The 19,563-nt window shown below is 36.6% G+C and overlaps 2 protein-coding genes across 3 annotated transcripts in view; one reads left to right on the top strand and one right to left on the bottom strand.

Moving 5' to 3' along the window:
* IQCB1 (IQ motif containing B1) overlaps positions 1–9,351 on the bottom strand; it is a 54,268-nt gene extending 44,917 nt beyond the window's left edge. The window contains exons 1-5 of one of the 2 annotated variants that reach the window (XM_006731944.3): positions 9,203–9,351; positions 8,663–8,744; positions 4,648–4,759; positions 4,049–4,211; positions 2,031–2,160 (exon numbers count right to left, since the gene is read on the bottom strand). In XM_006731944.3, the coding sequence (XP_006732007.2) occupies positions 2,031–2,160; positions 4,049–4,211; positions 4,648–4,747 (393 nt within the window). In that variant the 5' untranslated portion in view covers positions 4,748–4,759; positions 8,663–8,744; positions 9,203–9,351. The remainder of the gene's footprint in view (positions 1–2,030; positions 2,161–4,048; positions 4,212–4,647; positions 4,760–8,662; positions 8,745–9,202) is intronic. The other variant, XM_031026600.2, reaches the window with a different exon arrangement.
* A 62-nt stretch (positions 9,352–9,413) lies between these two features.
* The window catches only part of EAF2 (ELL associated factor 2), a 43,789-nt gene continuing 33,639 nt past the window's right edge, over positions 9,414–19,563 (top strand). The window contains exons 1-2 of the mRNA XM_081833112.1: positions 9,414–9,641; positions 18,368–18,462. Coding sequence (XP_081689238.1) covers positions 9,533–9,641; positions 18,368–18,462 — 204 coding nt within the window. The 5' untranslated portion in view covers positions 9,414–9,532. The remainder of the gene's footprint in view (positions 9,642–18,367; positions 18,463–19,563) is intronic.

Raw genomic sequence — 19,563 nt, 5'->3', positions numbered from 1 at the left:
TAGTTTTTGGCACAGCCAGGAAAAGAAATCAAGTCTAACACAAATTCCCATAGCTCATGCCACTTTAATTAACTTGAATTAATTAAATCTAGAAATATGCAAAATTTATTTAATGCTAACATCCCTCAAAATGTCAATGGAGATGCTGGAAGAATTTGTGACTAATATACATAGAAAGCCTATATTCTACTAGTAAGTTTAATTCCCTGCCAACAATACTTTTTTTTTTTTTCTTTGTGGTATATTTTTTATTTATTTTTTATTATTAACTTAAAATGTATTATTTGCTTCAGGGGTACAGGTCTGTGATTCATCAGTCTTACACGATATACCCAGAGCTCACCAGAACACATATGCTTCCCAATGTCCATTACCCAGCCACCCCATCCCTCCTAACCCCCTCCACTCCAGCAACCCTCAGTTTGTTTCCTGAGATTAAGAGTCTCTTATGGTTTGTCTCTCTCTTTGGTTTCATCTTGTTTCATTTTTTCCTCTCTCTCCCTATGATCATCTGCCTTGTTTCTTATACTCAAATCCCTATCTTATCCATATTGTATGTCTCATTTAATTTCACTCATAATTTTTTAATTTGTTGGGTTTTTTTAATTAAAGATACATCTGTCTCAGGTTTTCTGTAAGAAATATCTGAAGATCTTGCCTACTTTATTAGCCTAGGCGTTAAGTACAAGACTGTGTCTATTCCTTATATACTTAAAGCACCTCAAATGGAACTGAAAATCTGATGACATAGTTATTTCTCTTCATAATTCACAAAACTTGTGAATCTGCAAAATCTTTAATATAGCAGTAGGCCCAAATGTATACATAGCCAAGAACTACAAGATAAAGGAGTTTCAGCCTTGTAAACTTATGATTCCTATAGGTTCTATAACCAAATTGATCTGACAGTCACAGAACATTCCACACAACAAACGCAGAGTTCACATTCAAGTACACAGGCAGTCCTTGCTTTTTGCATGGTACCATGTTAAATGAAACTTGAGCATATCAAAATCTTTACATGGTTCTAATATGCATGAGTTTCAGTTAAGATGGCACTGTACAAAGCAAGGACAGCTTGTAATGAAACATTCACCAAGATAAAAGGTCCATAAAACAATCAGAAAAATTTTAAAGTATTGAAATGATACAGAGTATGTTATCTGACCACAAGAGAATTAAGGTTGAAATTGGTAACAATAAAACATCAAGAAAATTCAGTCATATGTGGAATTTAAGAAACAAAACAAATCAGCATAGGGGAAAAAAGAGGCAAATCAAGAAATAGACTCTTTAACTACAGAGAACAAACTGATGGTTACCAGAGGGGAGGTGGGTGGGGGGATGGGTTAAATAGGTGATGGGGATTAAGGAGTGCACTTGTAATGAGCAACAGGTGTTGTATGGAAGTGTGGAATCACTAAATTGTACACCTGAAACTAATATTACACTACATGTTAACTAGCTGGAATCTAAATAAAAACTTTAAAAAAATTCTCAAATATTTGGAAATTAACAACATACTTCTAAGTAACTCATGGGTTTAAAAAAAAAAGATAGTACATATAGCATTTAGCATAATCCATCCAACAAATGATTGTTGGATTGAACAAGCCCTATGTTTGGGTTGAAATATTTCAACTGCCGAAGATCTGAAAGATCAAACAGAAAAAGTTCACCTTTATTGTTTTTTGCCACTGAAGCTATTAGAAAAGTGCTGGGCCACAGAACAATACTTTCTTCTACTCTTAATTTAAGTAGAAGCTAGGTTTTAGGAAGGTGCTATGGAAATAAATGTCTATGGGTGCTGCTCAAAGTTATGAAGCAAGGCAGATCCTTCAAAAAGTCATATAGTATGTCTCAGCCAGCACTTTAAAATTTCACACCTAGAGATTACTTTTGGTTGTAATTTTTAAAATGTTTGAATCCACTACTCTAATTGTACTTTCAGCCAAATACTGCACATGTGAAAAATAATGTAGAACATCTCAAGAATTTTGGCTATTAAAACACTAAATAAACACATATACCTTAGCTGCATTGATGAAACATGTTTGCAATCGCCTCCCCAAAACCAGAAAATTTTCTGCAGCTGATGGGAGTAATTCATTGTAAAATTCCTCTGCATCTTCTCCTGGCTCCAAGCCCACACAGCAATGGCTGAAATACGAGCACAAGTCTGTGACTCAGTTTGTGTTAATTATAAATTTCAATCGAATGCTAGAGCTTCTATAGACAACATTGTGCCTTAATGAGAATTTTTAGTTATCTCTTTTGTTGCCAAGTCAAAAAAGAACTGCTGGAAAATAACCTTTACAACTTTCTAGAAAAGTAAGTGGTGTGGACTTTGCCTGTACTTAGAGCCAGGACTCGTATGTCCTAAAAACCTACTTGTCAACCTTTTGGGAAACAAAATATACTTGACTCACAAATAAGAGAAATGAGGCAAGTTTTCAGTGAATGAGCTACAAACACTTTAAAAGCAATACAATATCTTGGGAGTCTAATTCACCAAAAACATTTGTGCTAACTGATACCTTTTAGACCTCTGATAGCTAAAAAATACCGAGGGTAGGATTAGTCTACCAGGGACAGATTAAAAAAATCAAACACTCTAATACCAATTCTACTCTCCAAGAGATCTATTTTCTTAAAGTCTGTAAAATATCTGACTACATATTCCTTATAGCAGAGGAGTAAACAGTAAAAACCTAGCTCTATTAGGAACACTTTGTAATTTACATTAAAGGAGAGAAAGTCATTTAGAGAAATGAATCCTCTTGAAACTGCACATAAAAGTCACTCCCTGGATATAAAATGGGTATATTCAAACCCTTGGATAATAAAAAGTATTTGTGTAGACTGATACTAACAAGAGTACCCAACCCAAGAATGGTCTCTAATTAGTAAATATTGCTGTCACACACTTTTTAACATAACGTGAAGACACTGATAAGCAATAGTGACTACCCAGGAGTATGCTAAAAACTGGGGAATGCTCAATGTACTTTTTTTTTTTTGCACACCAGTCCTGAAGTTAATGGAAAAATGCTTACATATATTAGTTTCTCTTTTTATTTGGTTCCTAAATTATTTAAGAGTGTTTAATTTGATTGTGAACATTAATAAATAAAAATTATGTTTTTTGTACATTCAGAAACATGGGGATTTCTTAAGACTTGGATTTCACCCCAGAGAGCCTTACTCATTCAGTATTTTCATGAACCAATATATCTGATCAAAACAAAGGCTTTATTTACTTAAGGAAATAATCTTGAAAATTAAAGTATAAAAAAGAACATTATATACATTATTAATTGTTTTTTTCTAACCATACACCTTGAATCTGGCCTTTATGTAGTAACAAATTAGGAATAGCAGTTTTGAAAGGTAAGATCAATTCATAATGCATGCTTTTAGCTACTTAATTAGGAAGTAGCTTAGGCACTGAGAACAACTGGTTTATTTTTTTGCCTCTTTTAAAATAAACGATTTTGATCTGTTCTCTCAATTTCTAGTATGGCAGTATGTCAGTACATGCTGCTTCTGATTTTTATTTATAGAATTTGGGTAATGAAATATACAATTGAGATAACTAAATCAACACAATATGGAACAACTATATCTGTTCTCCTATAATACTTTGCTTATATCTTTCATTTCACACCTATTTCATTCAGCCCTGTATGATGTCATCTCATCCCTATTTTAAGTTTTTCCAGTATAGAGCCAGTGCGTTTAGTATCTTCATTTCTTCATATACTCTTTAGTCAATAAAGAGTCTGTTAGGTACTTGAGACTGAGTGGTGAGCAAAATACATGATCATCATCTTCATAGGACTTATGCAGCAAAACTGTAGACAGTGAAATACTCACAAATATAGTTACAAACAACAATATATGGTATGAAGGAAAAGTACAACCATAACCTACCACACAGAAGGTTGCCAGTGCTTATTAACCAGATGAATAAAAAGAAGCAAATGTTATAAATAAGAATCTACTACTATACCCCTCAAGAACAAGTGGACTTATTGCTTCATTTTACCTTAATATCTGTGTAAGCTGGGAAATTGTAGTCCAACCTCCCTGGATTCGAGAACAATCTTGACTGAGCACCAAAAGGCAATACTGAATGAGGTCATAACAATATATATCTTGTTTGATTTTCTTCAACTCTGAGCTTCCTAAAGGAGTGTTGTTTATTATTTCTAAGGCAAAAGGAAATAAGATATACTTATTTTGGCTCAATAAATCCAAGAGCTTTATGTATTTTTATAGTTTGAATAACTAAAAATATTTTTAAAAAGAAAAAAAATAACTGCTTTATCACAATGTTAAAATTTCTCTGAGCAAATTAGAAACAAATACCAAAACTATACCCATGATGGAATTATTTTGTTACTTAAACAATGTTATTAGCCAATCACAAAAAGATTTTCTTACTTTTTCTTTTAAGATTTATTTATTTATTTTGGGGGGCGGGGAGCAGAAGGAGACAGAAAAAGAGTCTTAGACAGACTCTGTACTGAGCACAGAGCCAAATGCAGGGCTTGATCGCACAACCCTGAGATCACGACCTGAGTTGAAACCAAGAGTCAGATGCTCAACTGACTGCACCACCCAAGTGCCCCAAGATTTTCTTACCTTTTAACTTCAACAGTATAACAGGGACATTTTGCTCAGGACTTTTTGCAACTTCGGCAGCTAGAGATAAGATCCTTGGATCTGTACCTGTTGGCTTCATTTCTTATATCACCTATATTTTAACAGAATCAGAAAGATAAAGGTCAAACAGCCCTAAAATATTTGCTCCCTAATGTTTGAAAAACAGTTTTAATATAAATAAAACTTTAGCTTTGCTTGCTTTGAGAAGTGAAGGGTAGATTTTTCAATTTCTTCCTTATAGTAGACTCTGGTTTTTCTAATTAGAATACCTCTAAAAGAGCTAGAGACTCCTATAACTTACTGTGACAGCTACAGCACATATTATTTATCGTGCACTAAGAGTCAGGAATAGTGCTAGGTGCTCCACATTCACTCTTCCTAATCTGCACAACAGTCCTGGGATAGAAATTACTTTTTTTTTTTTTAATCATAAAAGAGACACTAAGTGCAGAAAAGAGTTAACATTAGGCCTGAGACAAGATTGGCCCCTGGCTGGTGCCTAGGAACTTGGATTTCAGAAGGGTTTCCACCATTCCCTAATAAGAGTGGCTCACTGTGACTAAAGTGTTTGTGAAAACAATGTGGCTTATGCAGAATGTCTGCTTTCCTTCCAGAAGTTTGAAATTCTGGTACTTGACAGTAGAGGATATCTACATGACCTACATGACCATCTTTCAATAAAGACCTTTGTCACTGAGTCTCTAGTGAGCTTCTCTGGTAGACAGCACTTCAAAATGTCAGAACTCATTATAGGAAGAATTAAGTGTGTTCTACGTGAATCTACTGGGAGAAGATTCTTGGAAGTTTACACCTGGTTTCCTTGGGATTTTGCCCCATTTGCCTTTTCTCTTTGTTGATTTTGCTTGGTATCCTTTCACTGCAATAAATCACAGTCACGAATATGACTCTATCCTAAGAACTGTGAGCCTTCTAAGTGAATCACTGAACCTGGGGTTGGTCTTGGGGATCCCCAACACTTCAGAAATGAAATGTAATTATAACAAAAGCTTGTTTATAAATAGCATAGTAAATAAAATCGATTATCTTAAAATTAAATAAAAAATGCATCCCAAATTCAATTTGTTAAAACTTTTCTTTATGAAGAAATTTTAAGGCATTCAAAGCTCAAAGATATCATTATTTAATAAAAAGTACAATCTTTACTTATAATAAATACTTAGGTATTTATTATGAACTAAGCACAGTGCTAAATGCTTTTATATACATCATCTTATTTAATCCTTACAATAGGAGTATGAGGTAGAGCCTGTAATCATCTCACTTTACAGATAAGAAAAATAAAGCTTGAAGAAGAAACTTATCATAGTTCCACCAGCATATGGTGGAATCAGTATTCAAATCCAGATCAGTCTGACTCCAAAGTCTATGGTTTTAACTACAATGTTAATTATATTCCCTCCCATGTAAAATAGTAAAAAACACAAAATGTATTCCCAAATGACATACTTCTAACTCACTTATTTTTAGCTATTATTCTTCACCACTGGCACCACTGTCCTTTATACTGAAGACCTGGACATAATACAAGCATCGAAATGTCATCCCTTTAGGTAAAATATAAATCATTAAAATACAAGTTTTCTGAAAATATTTCAAAGAAAGCCCACCACAACTCCTGGTGTCACTCCTAGCACATAACAGACATACAACTTTCCAAGAGAGTGGATAGTTATCTCACTCTTTCCAATGGCTGCATTATGCTATGCTTCTTTTGTAAGAATGCATCAAAATATATCTAAACCAAATGGGTGTTCAAAATGGGTGTTCCAATTTGTATTTCCACTAACAACATATGAGGGTGTTCATTTTACTATGCCTTCACTAATACATTCTGTTATCTTTTATATTTCTGCTAGATGAAAAATGGTATCATCTTGTTTTAATTTGTATTGCTTTGATTATTAGACAAATTAGGCACATTTCATGTTCACTGGCCATTTCTTCTTTCATATATTTTCTATTCATATCCTTCAACAATTTTTATATTGGTTTATTCTTGTGTAGAAGCTTTCAGCTTTTCTTTTTTTTTTGTAAAGATTTTATCCATTTATTTGATAGAGACACAGTGAGAGAGAGAACACAAGCAGGGGGAGTGGGAGAGGGAGAAGCAGGCCTCCCGCTGAGCAGGGAGCCTGACGCGGGGCTCGATCCCAGGACCCCGGGATCATGACCCGAGCCGAAGGCAGACGCTTAACGACTGAGCCACCCAGGCACCCGCTTTCAGCTTTTCATACGTGGATATGAACCCTTTACCTTTTATATTGGCTGTAAACAATTTCTTATTGTCATTTATTAAGTTTGATTATAGTGTCTCTACCACAGTTTTACAATTTTCATTTACTCAAATATAACAATCTTTTACTCTATGACATCTACCTTGGTGACATTCTTAGAAAGGTCCTCCCTACCCTAAAAGCTAAAATATAGTCTTTTAATTTTTTCTGGTGTTTTTATGGTTTTAGTGCTATCTTCATTCATTTATATCTTTATATTTTCTTTTTTTGTTTGTTTGTTTTTACACACACATTTATTCGTGAATGATGTAAGATAGAAACCTAACTATATTTTTTAAATTAGATGAGGTTATAGATTTATAGAAAAGAACAAATGCATACAGCTATCATAAATTTCTGAAGTAATATGTCATGAATAGATATAAACAAAGCAATCTGAAATGTCACTTGGGTACATTTTTGAACTCTATTTCATTAATCTGATTTTTTTTTTAAATTCCTGGGTTAGTACAACCTGGTTCATTTTAATACAAGTTTGGTGAAAATTCACACCAGTAAGTTTCGAGACAATAAAATTCATACCATCCTTGGTTGCTGCCTTCTTATCTCTGATTCACTGCCATATTCCTAGAGGCTAGACCAGTGCCTTAACCGATACCTGGTAGGTACTTAATAAATATATGTTGAAACAAGGAAGAAAAGCACAAACTTTGGGCATTTTAAAACTCAATTTCTTGACTACCTGCTTTCTTCTTTATTACAATATGGAAACCTCAGATTTCTAATTGGAAGTCTTTTTTAAATAAAATAGGCTTAAAACACTATTGTTGCCCTCTGGTTAACATAATAAAACACCCTGGAAACATTATCATCATCACCAAACACTAGTGTGTAGGGCACTATGTTAGATGCATCGGTCACAAGAATTTTATATGGCACAGAGTCCCTGTTGTTCATGTTCTGGTTGGGAAAGAAAAAGTATACACACACATATATACATACATGTAAAATAAAATACTTTAAGTGCCAAATAGATGACACAGATGATAAGAACACAGACCACAGAATCAGAGGAGTGGGCTTCTCTGAACCAGTTTTCTTATCTGTAAAGGAAACAAAATAGCAATTCCTACTTTCTAGAATAATTCAAGATTTAGAAAAGAAAGCAGAAACCAAGGATGGTTCTAAAACGTTGCAGGACAACAGAGTTATACGTCAATAATGATAACCATTTGGAGAGATTTTACTATATGCTGTGAATTATTTTAAATCCTTTTGTGTATTAATTCAATTAATCCTTTCAACAACAAGGAATAAGCACTATTATTTTCCCCCCAATTTTAACGATGAGCATTCTTTAGCTTGCATGAAGCTACACTGTAAAGTACGAAGCTGGGGTTGAAATACAAAAATTCTGGCTCCAGAACCTGAGCACTTAACTACCACACTAAACAGTCTTAATACTCCTTAAAAAAGTAGAATTTAGACAAGCAGACAGATTAAGGGAGACATATTCATGTACTTGCCTAAAACAATAAACCGACAAATTTGGCTAAGAAAGCATGGGAGTAGAGTTGGATTACATACTTACCCTGAAAAACAACCACCCATTACGACAACCATCTGTAAACTTTCTGTTGGATACTTCTCCTCTAATACAACACTTCCCTCATCTTTACCATGAAACTCATGAACTTTTGACAGAAAAAAAAAAAAGACAATTATTTTTCAATTATTACCCTGTTGCCACAGCAGGAACTCGGGCCTTGATCCTTGGGAATTTCGTCTTCCTGCCCGTGCCGTTACTGCTTCCAAGGATCACTGTGAAGGAAATAAATAAAAGGCTACCTAATGCAATCTGGTCGCAACTAATCCGAAACACCGTAATTCCTAACTCCGAATCTTTTTTCCCCCTTCCTCGTCGTCCCCTGTCCCGGTCCTAACACCACCGGGAACTTCCTCTGGAAAAGAAGATCAGAAAGCGATTGCCGAGGTAACGGCGTCGCCTCCTATGAGGTCCAAGGTCCGAGGCTCTGAGGCCGCGGGATCCTTCGCTCCGGATTCTAGACCCAGATTCGGCGGTACGAGGCCTTGGGCAAGACACCGGGCCTTGTGCCCCGCTCCCGCCCCTCCCCGGGCCTCAGTTTCCACTACAGATCTCCACAGAAAGGGCGCCGATTCTCCCGTTAGGAGCTCCTACGAGCCGAGGCGCTTGGCCCAGAAACCCTGTGGCCCTGGCTTCCCGGCACCCCGAGATTCTCTCCCTCCCCAGTCGCCACCTCAGGTGGGTTACCGCATCCTCTCCGCGTTCTCCTTCAGGGGACCCTGCTCCCACCAACCACCTCAGGGGCGCGGCCTTCCCGGGGCAGCGTACGTCGCAACGCGGGAAGGGGCATGGAGGTGGGACCAGGCGCCTCAGAGCCAAGGGGCGGGGCGCCCCTCTCCAGGCAGCCAATCAGCACGCGAGAGGCGCCCGGGGGGGCCACGCGCGTCAGGCACGGGGCGGAGTCTGCTGGCTCCCCGAGCCGCGGCAAGTGCAGCTGCTTCAAGATGAGGTGGCAGATGGGAGTGAGCGCAGGTGGCCAAGGCAAAGTCACAGCCGGAGAATAATGATGAATGGAGCAGCGGGACCCTCGCACATGGACCGTCGCGAGCGGGTTCTCAAGTTAGGCGAGAGTTTCGAGAAGCATCCGCGCTGCGCCTTCCACACTGTACGATGTGAGTGAGAACGATCCCCGGGAGGAAAGGGGGAGCTCCGGATATGGGGGTGTGGAGGCACAAACCTCTCAGTTGTGTTCCCACAAACCCCCTTACTCTGCTGGAGAATGGGGTGCCCAGCGCTATCCATTGCCCTGCCTGGAGTCCCGGGGGTTTCGTGGAAGGAGCCGGAGTTGAGCAGGTGTGAGTAAACCCTGGGCAGAGAGATTCAAGTGAGCAGAAAGGGAAACTTTGTGGAGGAGATATACAGGGGTGCCTGTGGAGACAGACGTAACTGGTAGATGATGCAGAGATGGATAGGAAAATAGTAAGGTGACAGATGGAAGGGTGCAAAGGACGGAATTATTACGCAGGGGAAAGGGAATGCCTTGAGGCTGGTAGGGAAATATTCCCTCTTTTCTTCACTTTTTCTGTCTCTGATGAGAGTTCTTATTTAGTGTGTTCCTGAGTAGATATTCTGAACTATTCCAATAATTGTATTTCTTTTGGACCCCTGATTTCGTTCAGACAGTTATCAAATACTGATTATCAAAGTACTGGAGGGTGTGTCATTCATTTTTTTAGAAAGATATTTACTTCCCTTTGATTTCTCCCTTTGATTGTCCTCTGGAACTAGTTTTGATAAATTTGCCCTCTGTTATGTTGGTGAGGTAGAAAAGGAGCTCTTTTACTTTAATGTTGGATCGTATAGATTCCAGGAAGGAAAATATAGCATATTATGATTTGGTATGTAAAACATTTCATTCTTTGCATAGTAACCCTCAGAATTATAGAGCGGAAAGGAAACTAAGATCTTTGAATCATAACCTCTTATTTTTCTGTGGCAAAATTGTAAAGTAGGTATTTTTTCACTTCCTTTCCCCTGCCCTGTTCTTCCTTAGTGTCTCATCATTCTACCTTTCTCAGTCATCCTGTCCTTAGACTGTCCAGGGATCTTCATGGTTTTTATTCTGAACTTTTCCATGCTTCAGTCAAAATACCCAATTAAAACTCAACATTCTCCAAAAGTTAAATTGTAGACGATCTAATTATAGTAACTCGGGGTAAAGGTATAAAGACCAATAAGTTTAACTCTCCAAGGATATATTTGCATTTTATAAAAGGGTTTTGTTAAGCAAAATTAACATCCAGTTGGTAGAATAAACAGGGGAGATATTTGTCAACAGAAGATCTTCAACAGGGTCCTTTGTTTTGTTTTGTTTTTGTCCACGACCCTGAGATCAAGACCTGAGCTGAGATCAAGAGTTGGCCACCTAACTGACTGAGCCACTCAGGTGCCCCCGTCCTTTGTCCTTTGTTTTTTCTGCTTTGCCATACTCTGTCGTCCAACATTAACCACAGTGAGACCTTAGTGCTGGCTATGCAGTTTCTCTCCAGTCCCATTTCCCAAAAGTATGATATAGCTTTTACCTGGTTTCTCCATGCCTTTCTCGCAAATAGTCTCTCCTCTCTCCTCTTCTTTTTCAGATTTGCAGTAGCCTTTTAATAATTTTTCAAACCATAAGGTTTAAGATTATAAAAATTTGCTCATTTGATTGTTATATTTTCATGTAACTTGGGTATTTATTCTCTTTTAAGGGCATGAACCCCAAATGAAGAGAATATAAAATAGTCTTTGAAAAGCTCTTTGCAGGTGCTTCAAAGATTTTCATTCATAAAAGTTCTCAACATGCTGGAATTGTGCCTTTAGAGCTCAAGAATCAGTTGATCTAGCTACAAGAATGAAAAAAACAACCATAGGAATAGCAATCACAAAAAACCCAGATGCTTGAATACACTCTTAGTGCTGTGGAAGACATAAGAAAGGTTTTTAGCCTCAGTTTTATTCTTGTTGAAGCAGGCAGAATCTTTTTAGATTTATTTGAATAAAACCAATCATTATCCTTGAGGATAGGTTCACTTACCATATGATCCTCACTCTTAAGGACTCAGAGTAAGGGATGGAAACTATAAAACAGGAATTCTTAATCTCAGGAAATAAACTGAGGGTTGCTGGAGTGGTGGGGGGTGAGAGGGATGGGGTGGCTGGGTGATAGACACTGGGGAGGCTATGTGCTCTCGTGAGCACTGTGAATTGTGTAAGACTGTTAAATCACAGACCTGTACCTCTGAAACACATAATACATTATAGGTTAAAAAAAAAAAAGAAGATAGTAGGAAGGGAAAAATGAAGGGGGGAAATCGGAGGGGGAGATGAACCATGAGAGACTAATGGACTCTGAGAAACAAACTGAGGGTTCTAGAGGGGAGGGGGAGGGGGCAGTGGGTTAGCTTGGTGATGGGTATTAAAGAGGGCATGTATTGAATGGAGCACTGGGTGTTATACGCAAACAATGAATTATGGAACACTACATCAAAAACTAATGATGTAATGTATGGTGATTAACATAACATAGTAATAAAAAAATTGAAAAAATAAAATGAAGTGAGTTTTATAAACTTAAAATAAATAAATAAATAATAAAAAACTATTAAAGAAAACAAAAAACAGGAAATCTTACTTTCATTCAGGTGGACCTAATATATAACAAACACTCAATTGAGTCAGTGTAATCTGGGAGAAAGTAATATGCTATGTTTATGTACAGGGGTAATTATGCCTGTCTAATATGCTGAGGCTTTGGACAAAACTGGATGTGAATTCTGGCCTCCACCACCTATGTATGTAATGTAACTTTTGGAACATTCTCTAAACTCTCAGCCTCAGTAAATGGTAATAATATCTACACTTCAGAGATTTTTAAGGATTAAATAAGATTGCATAAAAAACCTAGCACAGTATTTGGTGCATGGTAGAGAATAAATAGTAGTCACTATTATTCTTGAAGGGTTATATTCATGTGTGTATGAAGAGTGCCGAGGAATGTAATTAACTTAGACTTTCAAAAGCATTTATCAGGGCTTAGCAATAAAACCTATCAAAAATAAAGTCTGTCATGTGGTAGGGAAGATATGGGATGTTCTATAAATGATAAGCTAAATGTTTAGCAGCAGATACTTCACTGGGTGGAAGAGTTTGAGTAACAGGATGTGCTAGAATAAATTTTGAATTTGGGCTAGTACTAATTTTACAATGTATGGCTAGATAAGGAACTAGACATTGAAATTCCCAAGTTTGTAAATGACACTACTTTTTGCTGACACTAAATGATGAACTCATGGGCAGTGACTACAGGAAGATTGTCTGAGCCTTCAAGTGGAGCCACTCCCGAAAAAGTGGTTGTTAAGCTTTGGTGTGAGCAAACATTAGAAGGTACACTAATGAAAATGGGATTAAAATTATATTTAAAATGAATGTTCTCTGATCACTGTGGTATATTGGAAAGGGTATGGGTTTTGGAGTTAGTTGAATTAGTTCATATCCCAGGAAGTAAATTTATGACAGTAATTGTGATTCTGTTATGAAGATATAGACATTATGTGACACTACAGCTGAAATAGTCAGAAAAATGATCAGCATTGACTGAAAAAGCATTAAGTGCAAAGTAGGAAATGTTTTTCTACTCTATGTATAAGTAATTGTACTGTAAAGAAAAAAAAAACATCGGGGCACCTGGGTGTCTCAGTTGGTTAAGCGCTGGACTCTTGATTTCGGCTCAGGTCATGATCATGAGATCAAGCCCTGCCCCTGCATCAGGCAGTCTGCTGGAGATTTTCTTTCTCTCCCTCTGCCCCTCCCACTGCACCCTCTCCCTCTCTCTCTCTCTCTAAAATACATAAATAAATCTTTGGGGGAAAAAAAGAAGAAATAACATAGATGAAGGAAATCTACAGAGAATAAATAAATGGTAAAATTGGTGGTGAGTTTTCTAAACCAAGGAAAACTGAAAGAAAGAAACTATGTAGTCTGGAATTATAGCAACTTCGAAAATATATTTGACATTTGGAAGCATATGGAAAACATGATATTACTCAACAAATTCTATAATTCTAGGTCTTTGTTCCCTTGAAACTCAAAAGTTGTATACTTAAAAAAATTTGTTGTTTGAAGGCAAATAAAAGAATATTAATATAACAAGTAATAAAAAGTAGAATTTATTCTAACAGCAAAATAATTAGAAGTGTAAATAGGTTCAGAATAGTTTTGATTTATTGATTATAAATTCATGCTTATCATTAAGTAAAGCTACAAATATTTTGAGTACATTTCTGTCTCTTATAGTTGTCCCATAGACATCTAGGCTTCAGGGACCTGTGAATCTCTTGAAATTATACAGTACTTGATATGTATATTGATACATTCATTTTTTCTGTGGAGAGGATCTTTAGCTGATCTATAATTTTCATCAGATTCCCATAGGGACTTATGACTATTCTTCATCTCCTAACAACCCCCCCCCGCCATACATGCAAAAGTTAAGAACTGAATATAAGGCAAAAGGCTGTTTTGAGTGGATGGAGTATGTGGCTTGAGTTCCTGACTTGACTTTTTACTGGTTTCACTACTTTAGAGGAGTTCCTTATTGGTAAAATGTGGGTGAGAATCTTCAAAGAGTTGTTGTGAAGATCAAAAGTGATGATATATTATAAAAGAAAAAGAATCAGTATTTAAACACTAATACAGAGGTTATAGATTAACAGCCTATCGGCTGAGTTTGACGTTAAAGATGCTTTGTTTGACCCACATAAATTAGTTTAACATAATTTAGTTGTAGGGGCACGTGGGTGGCTCAGTCATTGAGCATCTGTCTGCCTTCGGCTTGGGTCATGATCCTGGGGTCCTCGGATTGGGCGCTGCATCAGGCTCCATGCTCCACGGGAAGCCTGCTTCTCCCTCTCCCACTCCCCATGTTTGTGTTCCCTCTTTTGCTGTGTCTCTCTCTGTCAAATAAATAAATTAAATAATAATTTTAAAAAATCTTTAAAAAATAAATTAGTTGTAAATATGTAAATGTCAAAATCTTTTATACAGAAATTTGGATTACCAACTTCTCTTTCAAAAATCAGAAGATAACCTGGCCACACCAAATCCATATTCCTCTTGGCAGCAGTTGGTTGTCTTCTTGAGATTGGGCTTATTCACTATGATTCCCCGATGGTCTGCTTCACTGCCTTGGGTTACCTTTCTAGCCTCTTCTCTAAAGCATTATTTAGCTGTAGTTAAATGACAGTCATATCTCCCAGTATTGTCCTTTATGTCACTGTCAGAAAAATATGGGAGATCAGACAACCATGATTTTACTCTAGGATGTCATTTCTGTTTTACCTATTTATCATAGAGAATTCTTTATTTCTCTATGTCAAATATTCTCTGTCAAATATTAAGTTATGGGTGCCCTCTCTGAGAACAGAAATGTACTAGTGAAAAGTACAAAAGAAATATGGCAGTATCTACCCTAAAGAAACGAGAGCCTTGAAGTACAGATGAATCTGATCCTCAGGAAACAATTAGAAACAAGCCTTTTGCACATAATTTAGCTGAAATAAGTTTATACTTAAAATAAGTTTGGAGGTAGTTCAGATAGGATAAACATATGAACCAGAGTCAATTACAAAGATCACATATGTGCCCATTATATTAAAGGCATTATGCTAGGAGCCATAATTCAGGAGGAATTAAAGTATGAGGCATTATGATTTAAAAAATTACAGTCCAAAAGGGCATGTACAGGAAGAGGTAAATAATGCCACGTCATTTATGTTAGGTTTTGATGAACGGTATGATAAATGCTACAGAAGTGGACACACACCCCCCCCCCTGCCCAAAAAAAAAAGAGATTTTGAAAAGTAAGGAAAGGGCTCCACCCAGCGACTACTTTAGGAAAGAGGAGACTTTGAAATAGGATCCACATTCTAAGAGCAAAAATACAGAGAAAAGCAGATGGATGGGCAAGCTGTAGGTACTTTGATAGTTTAGCTTTTTGTTGATTGAAAACTAGTTTGTCCTTGCAATAATAGAAAGAGATGGCTCTGAAAGATATGGAAAAAGACATAGTGATTAGATGTGGGTGATAAAGAAGATTGAGGAATATTTACAGGAATACTTACATTGGTGTGCAGAACTTTGAAGGATAGTTAAAATTAGAAAGGTGCGGACACTTTAAGATAAACAAAGGCTGTTACTGTGGGTACCCCCATAGGTCATGATGATAAATTACTTATATTAAAATATTTTAAGTGGTATTTACTTCATTTATTCTGTATACATCCTTATAAAATGAAGTTTTCACTTTAGGAAATGATATTTCCTAGCTCAAATTGAACTTATCTTCTTCTCCATCAATTTAGGTATCAGTAAGACTGATATCAGGTACATCTGGGTGGCTCAGATGGTTAAGTGTCTGCCTTCGGCTCAGGTCACTTCCCACTCAGTGGGAAGTCTGCTTCTCTCTCTCCCTGCCCTCCCCCCCCTTGTATGTGCACTCTCTCTCTCTCTCAAGTAAATAAAATCTTAAAAAAAAGTAAGACTGATATCAAAAGTTGTTGGTTAACCTTTTATCTTTTTAGTCTACTAAATTTGTGGTTCCTTATTCTAGCTTTAGCAAATATTAATTGCATGATCTTGGGCAAGGGACTTAATTTCTTCCACCATCATTTGCCTTATCTGTAAGATAGGGATATTCACTACTTTAAGAATTTCTGTGAGTCTTTGAGATAAAAGTAATTAGGAAAAATTTTTAAATAATTATATAAGTAATAGCTGTTATTATTATTTTACTTTTGTATCTTGGATACAAAAAGTAAAATATTATTTTTTGTATTCTGTTGGATTTTCCCATCTTCTGCTTTCTACTTTCTCTTTATTCCTGTGATACTCAAGGCTCAATTCTGGTGTTTTCTTCAATATTGTTGTCTTTTAATCAATTGATATTAATTAACACTTATTTCTCTAGAACTTCTTTCAAGCATCTAAAACTTAACACCTAAATTATTTTTTATCTTTCTCATTACCTTACTGCTACTAACAAACTCCCCAGTTTATTTTGTCTTTATCCTCAGTGGTACTACCTAAGGATACACCGTAAATCAAATTCTTTCACATTTTTCATATTGCTTATGTTATTTTTTTAATCTGTTTCTTAAAATCTAGAAATAAGCATTAAGGTTTTAAGAGATACTGCATGTATTCAGTTTTGAATTAAACCAGCATAAAGAATAAATCATATTATAAAGAATACTTAGTGTGAATTGTTTATATTCATATGTGCTTAAGGAACTTAAGAATGGACTTCATAAAAAAAAAGAATGGATTTAATTTCTTTTCTTAGAGTCATTATAAGAATTATTATTTTTTTTTAAGATTTTATTTATTTATTTGACAGAGAGAGAGACAGCGAGAGAGGGAACACAAGCAGGGGGAGTGGGAGAGGGAGAAGCAGGCTTCCTGCTGAGCAGGGAGCCCGATGCAGGGCTCAATCCCAGGTCCTTGGGATCATGACCTGAGCCGAAGGCAGACACTTAACCGACTGAGCCACCCAGGTGCCCCTAGTCATTATAAGAATTAAATACGAAATGTTAAGCAAGATGCCTGGCAGGAAGTAAGTATTCCATAAATGTTAGCCGTTATAATTATCACTGGGAAGCAGGGCCAGCTTTTGTTTATCGACAGAAGATGATTTGATGAGCACTGGAAGATTCTCTTTTCCCAAGATCTACCTATTATAGTTCCCTAAATTCTAATAAATGTTCAGTACTTTGGATTTAGACTTTTTGTATTTGGCTTCCCTGTTAATATAAAGATCAGTCTCTTGGGGTAGGGATAATTGGGAGAGGCCTTTCAGGGATTGATAATGTTCTATTTCTTGGTCTGGTTGCTGATTACATATGTGTCACTTTGTGAAAATTCATCAAGCTTATGATTCATGTTCTAGTTTGCATGTATGCTATATTTTGATAAAGAGTTAACCTGGAAAAAATATACATTACCTGAGGAATTCTATATCAGAATTATCAGTCATTGATATGAATTGATGTGAATTTTTTTAAATTTTTTATTAACATATAATGTATTATTTGTTTTAGGGGTACAGGTCTGTGATTCATCAGTCTTACACAATTCAGTGATGTGAATTATTTTTAAGTGGCTTTCATATCTTAGAGGTTTTTAAGCTTGTTCAGCATGTGAAATATCTGAGCACCCTAAATTCCTTCTGGGTAATATATTTTAATAACATTTGAATTACGATTTAACTCAAAATTAAAACCTATTTTAAGTTCTTCTGAAGTTGCAGATTTGGTTAAATTTACGTATCCTTTAATGGTAGGATTCATGAAAAACTCCAACTATTAAACTCAATGATTGCTGTTTCTTAAGTTTTCCCATGAATATGTATTTGCCCTGTATTCATTAATTATGTATTCTGCTAGGACAGCCAGCAAGTGATAGTAGACACCCAAGGTGTTTTTAGAAAAATTACAGGAAAGACTGAAAATTGAAAACATTCTACTAATACCAGTTTTTAGCAAATTGTGAAAACACTGACATTATGTATTTTTTAGCAGTGGAACATCTTAGTCTAGTTTATCTTGACCTAAACAGGATTCGGAGGGAGCATGGTTTGAGGAATACTATTTTAGAGTTTAGTTGTTTCTTTTTTTCTCAGAATTATACATACAGAAATAAACTGGGTTGGATTTTATATGTAATATGAAGACTGTTCTAAACCATTTTAATTACTGGCTGTTGCAAAATGATTTACCACGCTGAAACATGCTCATATTTTTGGTATCCAGGTACCCGGCTATTGTTCCATTTTATAAAAATCCATATCTGTCTCTATTTTTAGATGATTTCAAACCTGCTTCTATTGACACTTCCTGTGAAGGAGAGCTTGAAGTCGGCAAAGGTGAACAGGTGACAATAACTCTGCCAAATATAGAAGTGAGTATTTTTATGTATTTAGACTGAAAGTATCTTTTTGCAGAATTTCTACTAAATTTAAATGAAAATAATTACACAATTTGTATAGTGATAGTTAAAGTAATTAACCAATACACCAAAGAAAAAACCTTATATTAAGCTATTTTAGGTAAAATAATCTGAAAATACTTTTTAAAAATATTTGATCTATTTAATAAGTTTCAAGAACTATCATTTCAAATGATCTGTAACACAGGTCTAAACATATACTTATTAATCAGTATTATGAGCCAGATTTTGTACCCTGAACTAAGAATAATAGCATATTCCCAGCCTTCTAGTCCTAATCTGTTATAGCAGAAGGACACACAGATGTCTAATGCTATACATTAGAGCATGTACAAAATTCTGTGCAAGCACATTAGTGGAATCAAATACTCTGCCTGGTAGAATCTTTTTTTTTTCCCTACTTCTTTTTTTTTTTTTTTAATTTTTTTATTCTGGGCGCCTGGGTGGCTCAGTTGGTTAAGCGACTGCCTTCGGCTCAGGTCATGATCCTGGAGTCCCGGGATCGAGTCCCGCATTGGGCTCCCTGCTCAGCAGGGAGTCGGCTTCTCCCTCTGACCCTCCTCCCTCTCATGCTCTCGGTCTCTCATTCTCTCTCTCGCAAATAAATAAAATCTTAAAAAAAAAAAAAAATTAAAACCCAAAACCAGACCTGCTGACTGTAGGTCCAGCGGTTCTTTCTGTTGTGACAGGATCCTGGGCCTCTTAGCTAGGAAAAGTTGAAGCAGGATATCAAAACCACCCCTCTGCTCTGTATTCCTGAAAGGGAGGATGGGCCCAGGTGAGGTCTCACAGCTGTGGGAGGTGTGGTGCTGGAGGCAGGGTGGCCCTTCCATGTGTCGATTAGCCGGAGAAGAAGCTTGAGTGTAGAGGATGGGCCTTAACACTGCCTGCTGGCCTTTCGGGACGCCTGGGTGGCTCAGTCGGTTAAGCGTCTGCCTTCGGCTCAGGTCATGATCCCAGGGTCCTAGAATCGAGTCCTGCATCGGGCTCCCTGCTCAGCGAGGAGCCTGCTTCTCCCTCTGACCCTCCCCCCTCTCATGTACTCTCTCTCTC

This window comes from Leptonychotes weddellii, chromosome 1 (assembly GCF_054177405.1).
Source record: "Leptonychotes weddellii isolate Sample4059 chromosome 1, ASM5417740v2, whole genome shotgun sequence".
Lineage (NCBI taxonomy): Eukaryota > Metazoa > Chordata > Mammalia > Carnivora > Phocidae > Leptonychotes > Leptonychotes weddellii.
This window is presented reverse-complemented; position numbering and strand designations above follow the sequence as displayed.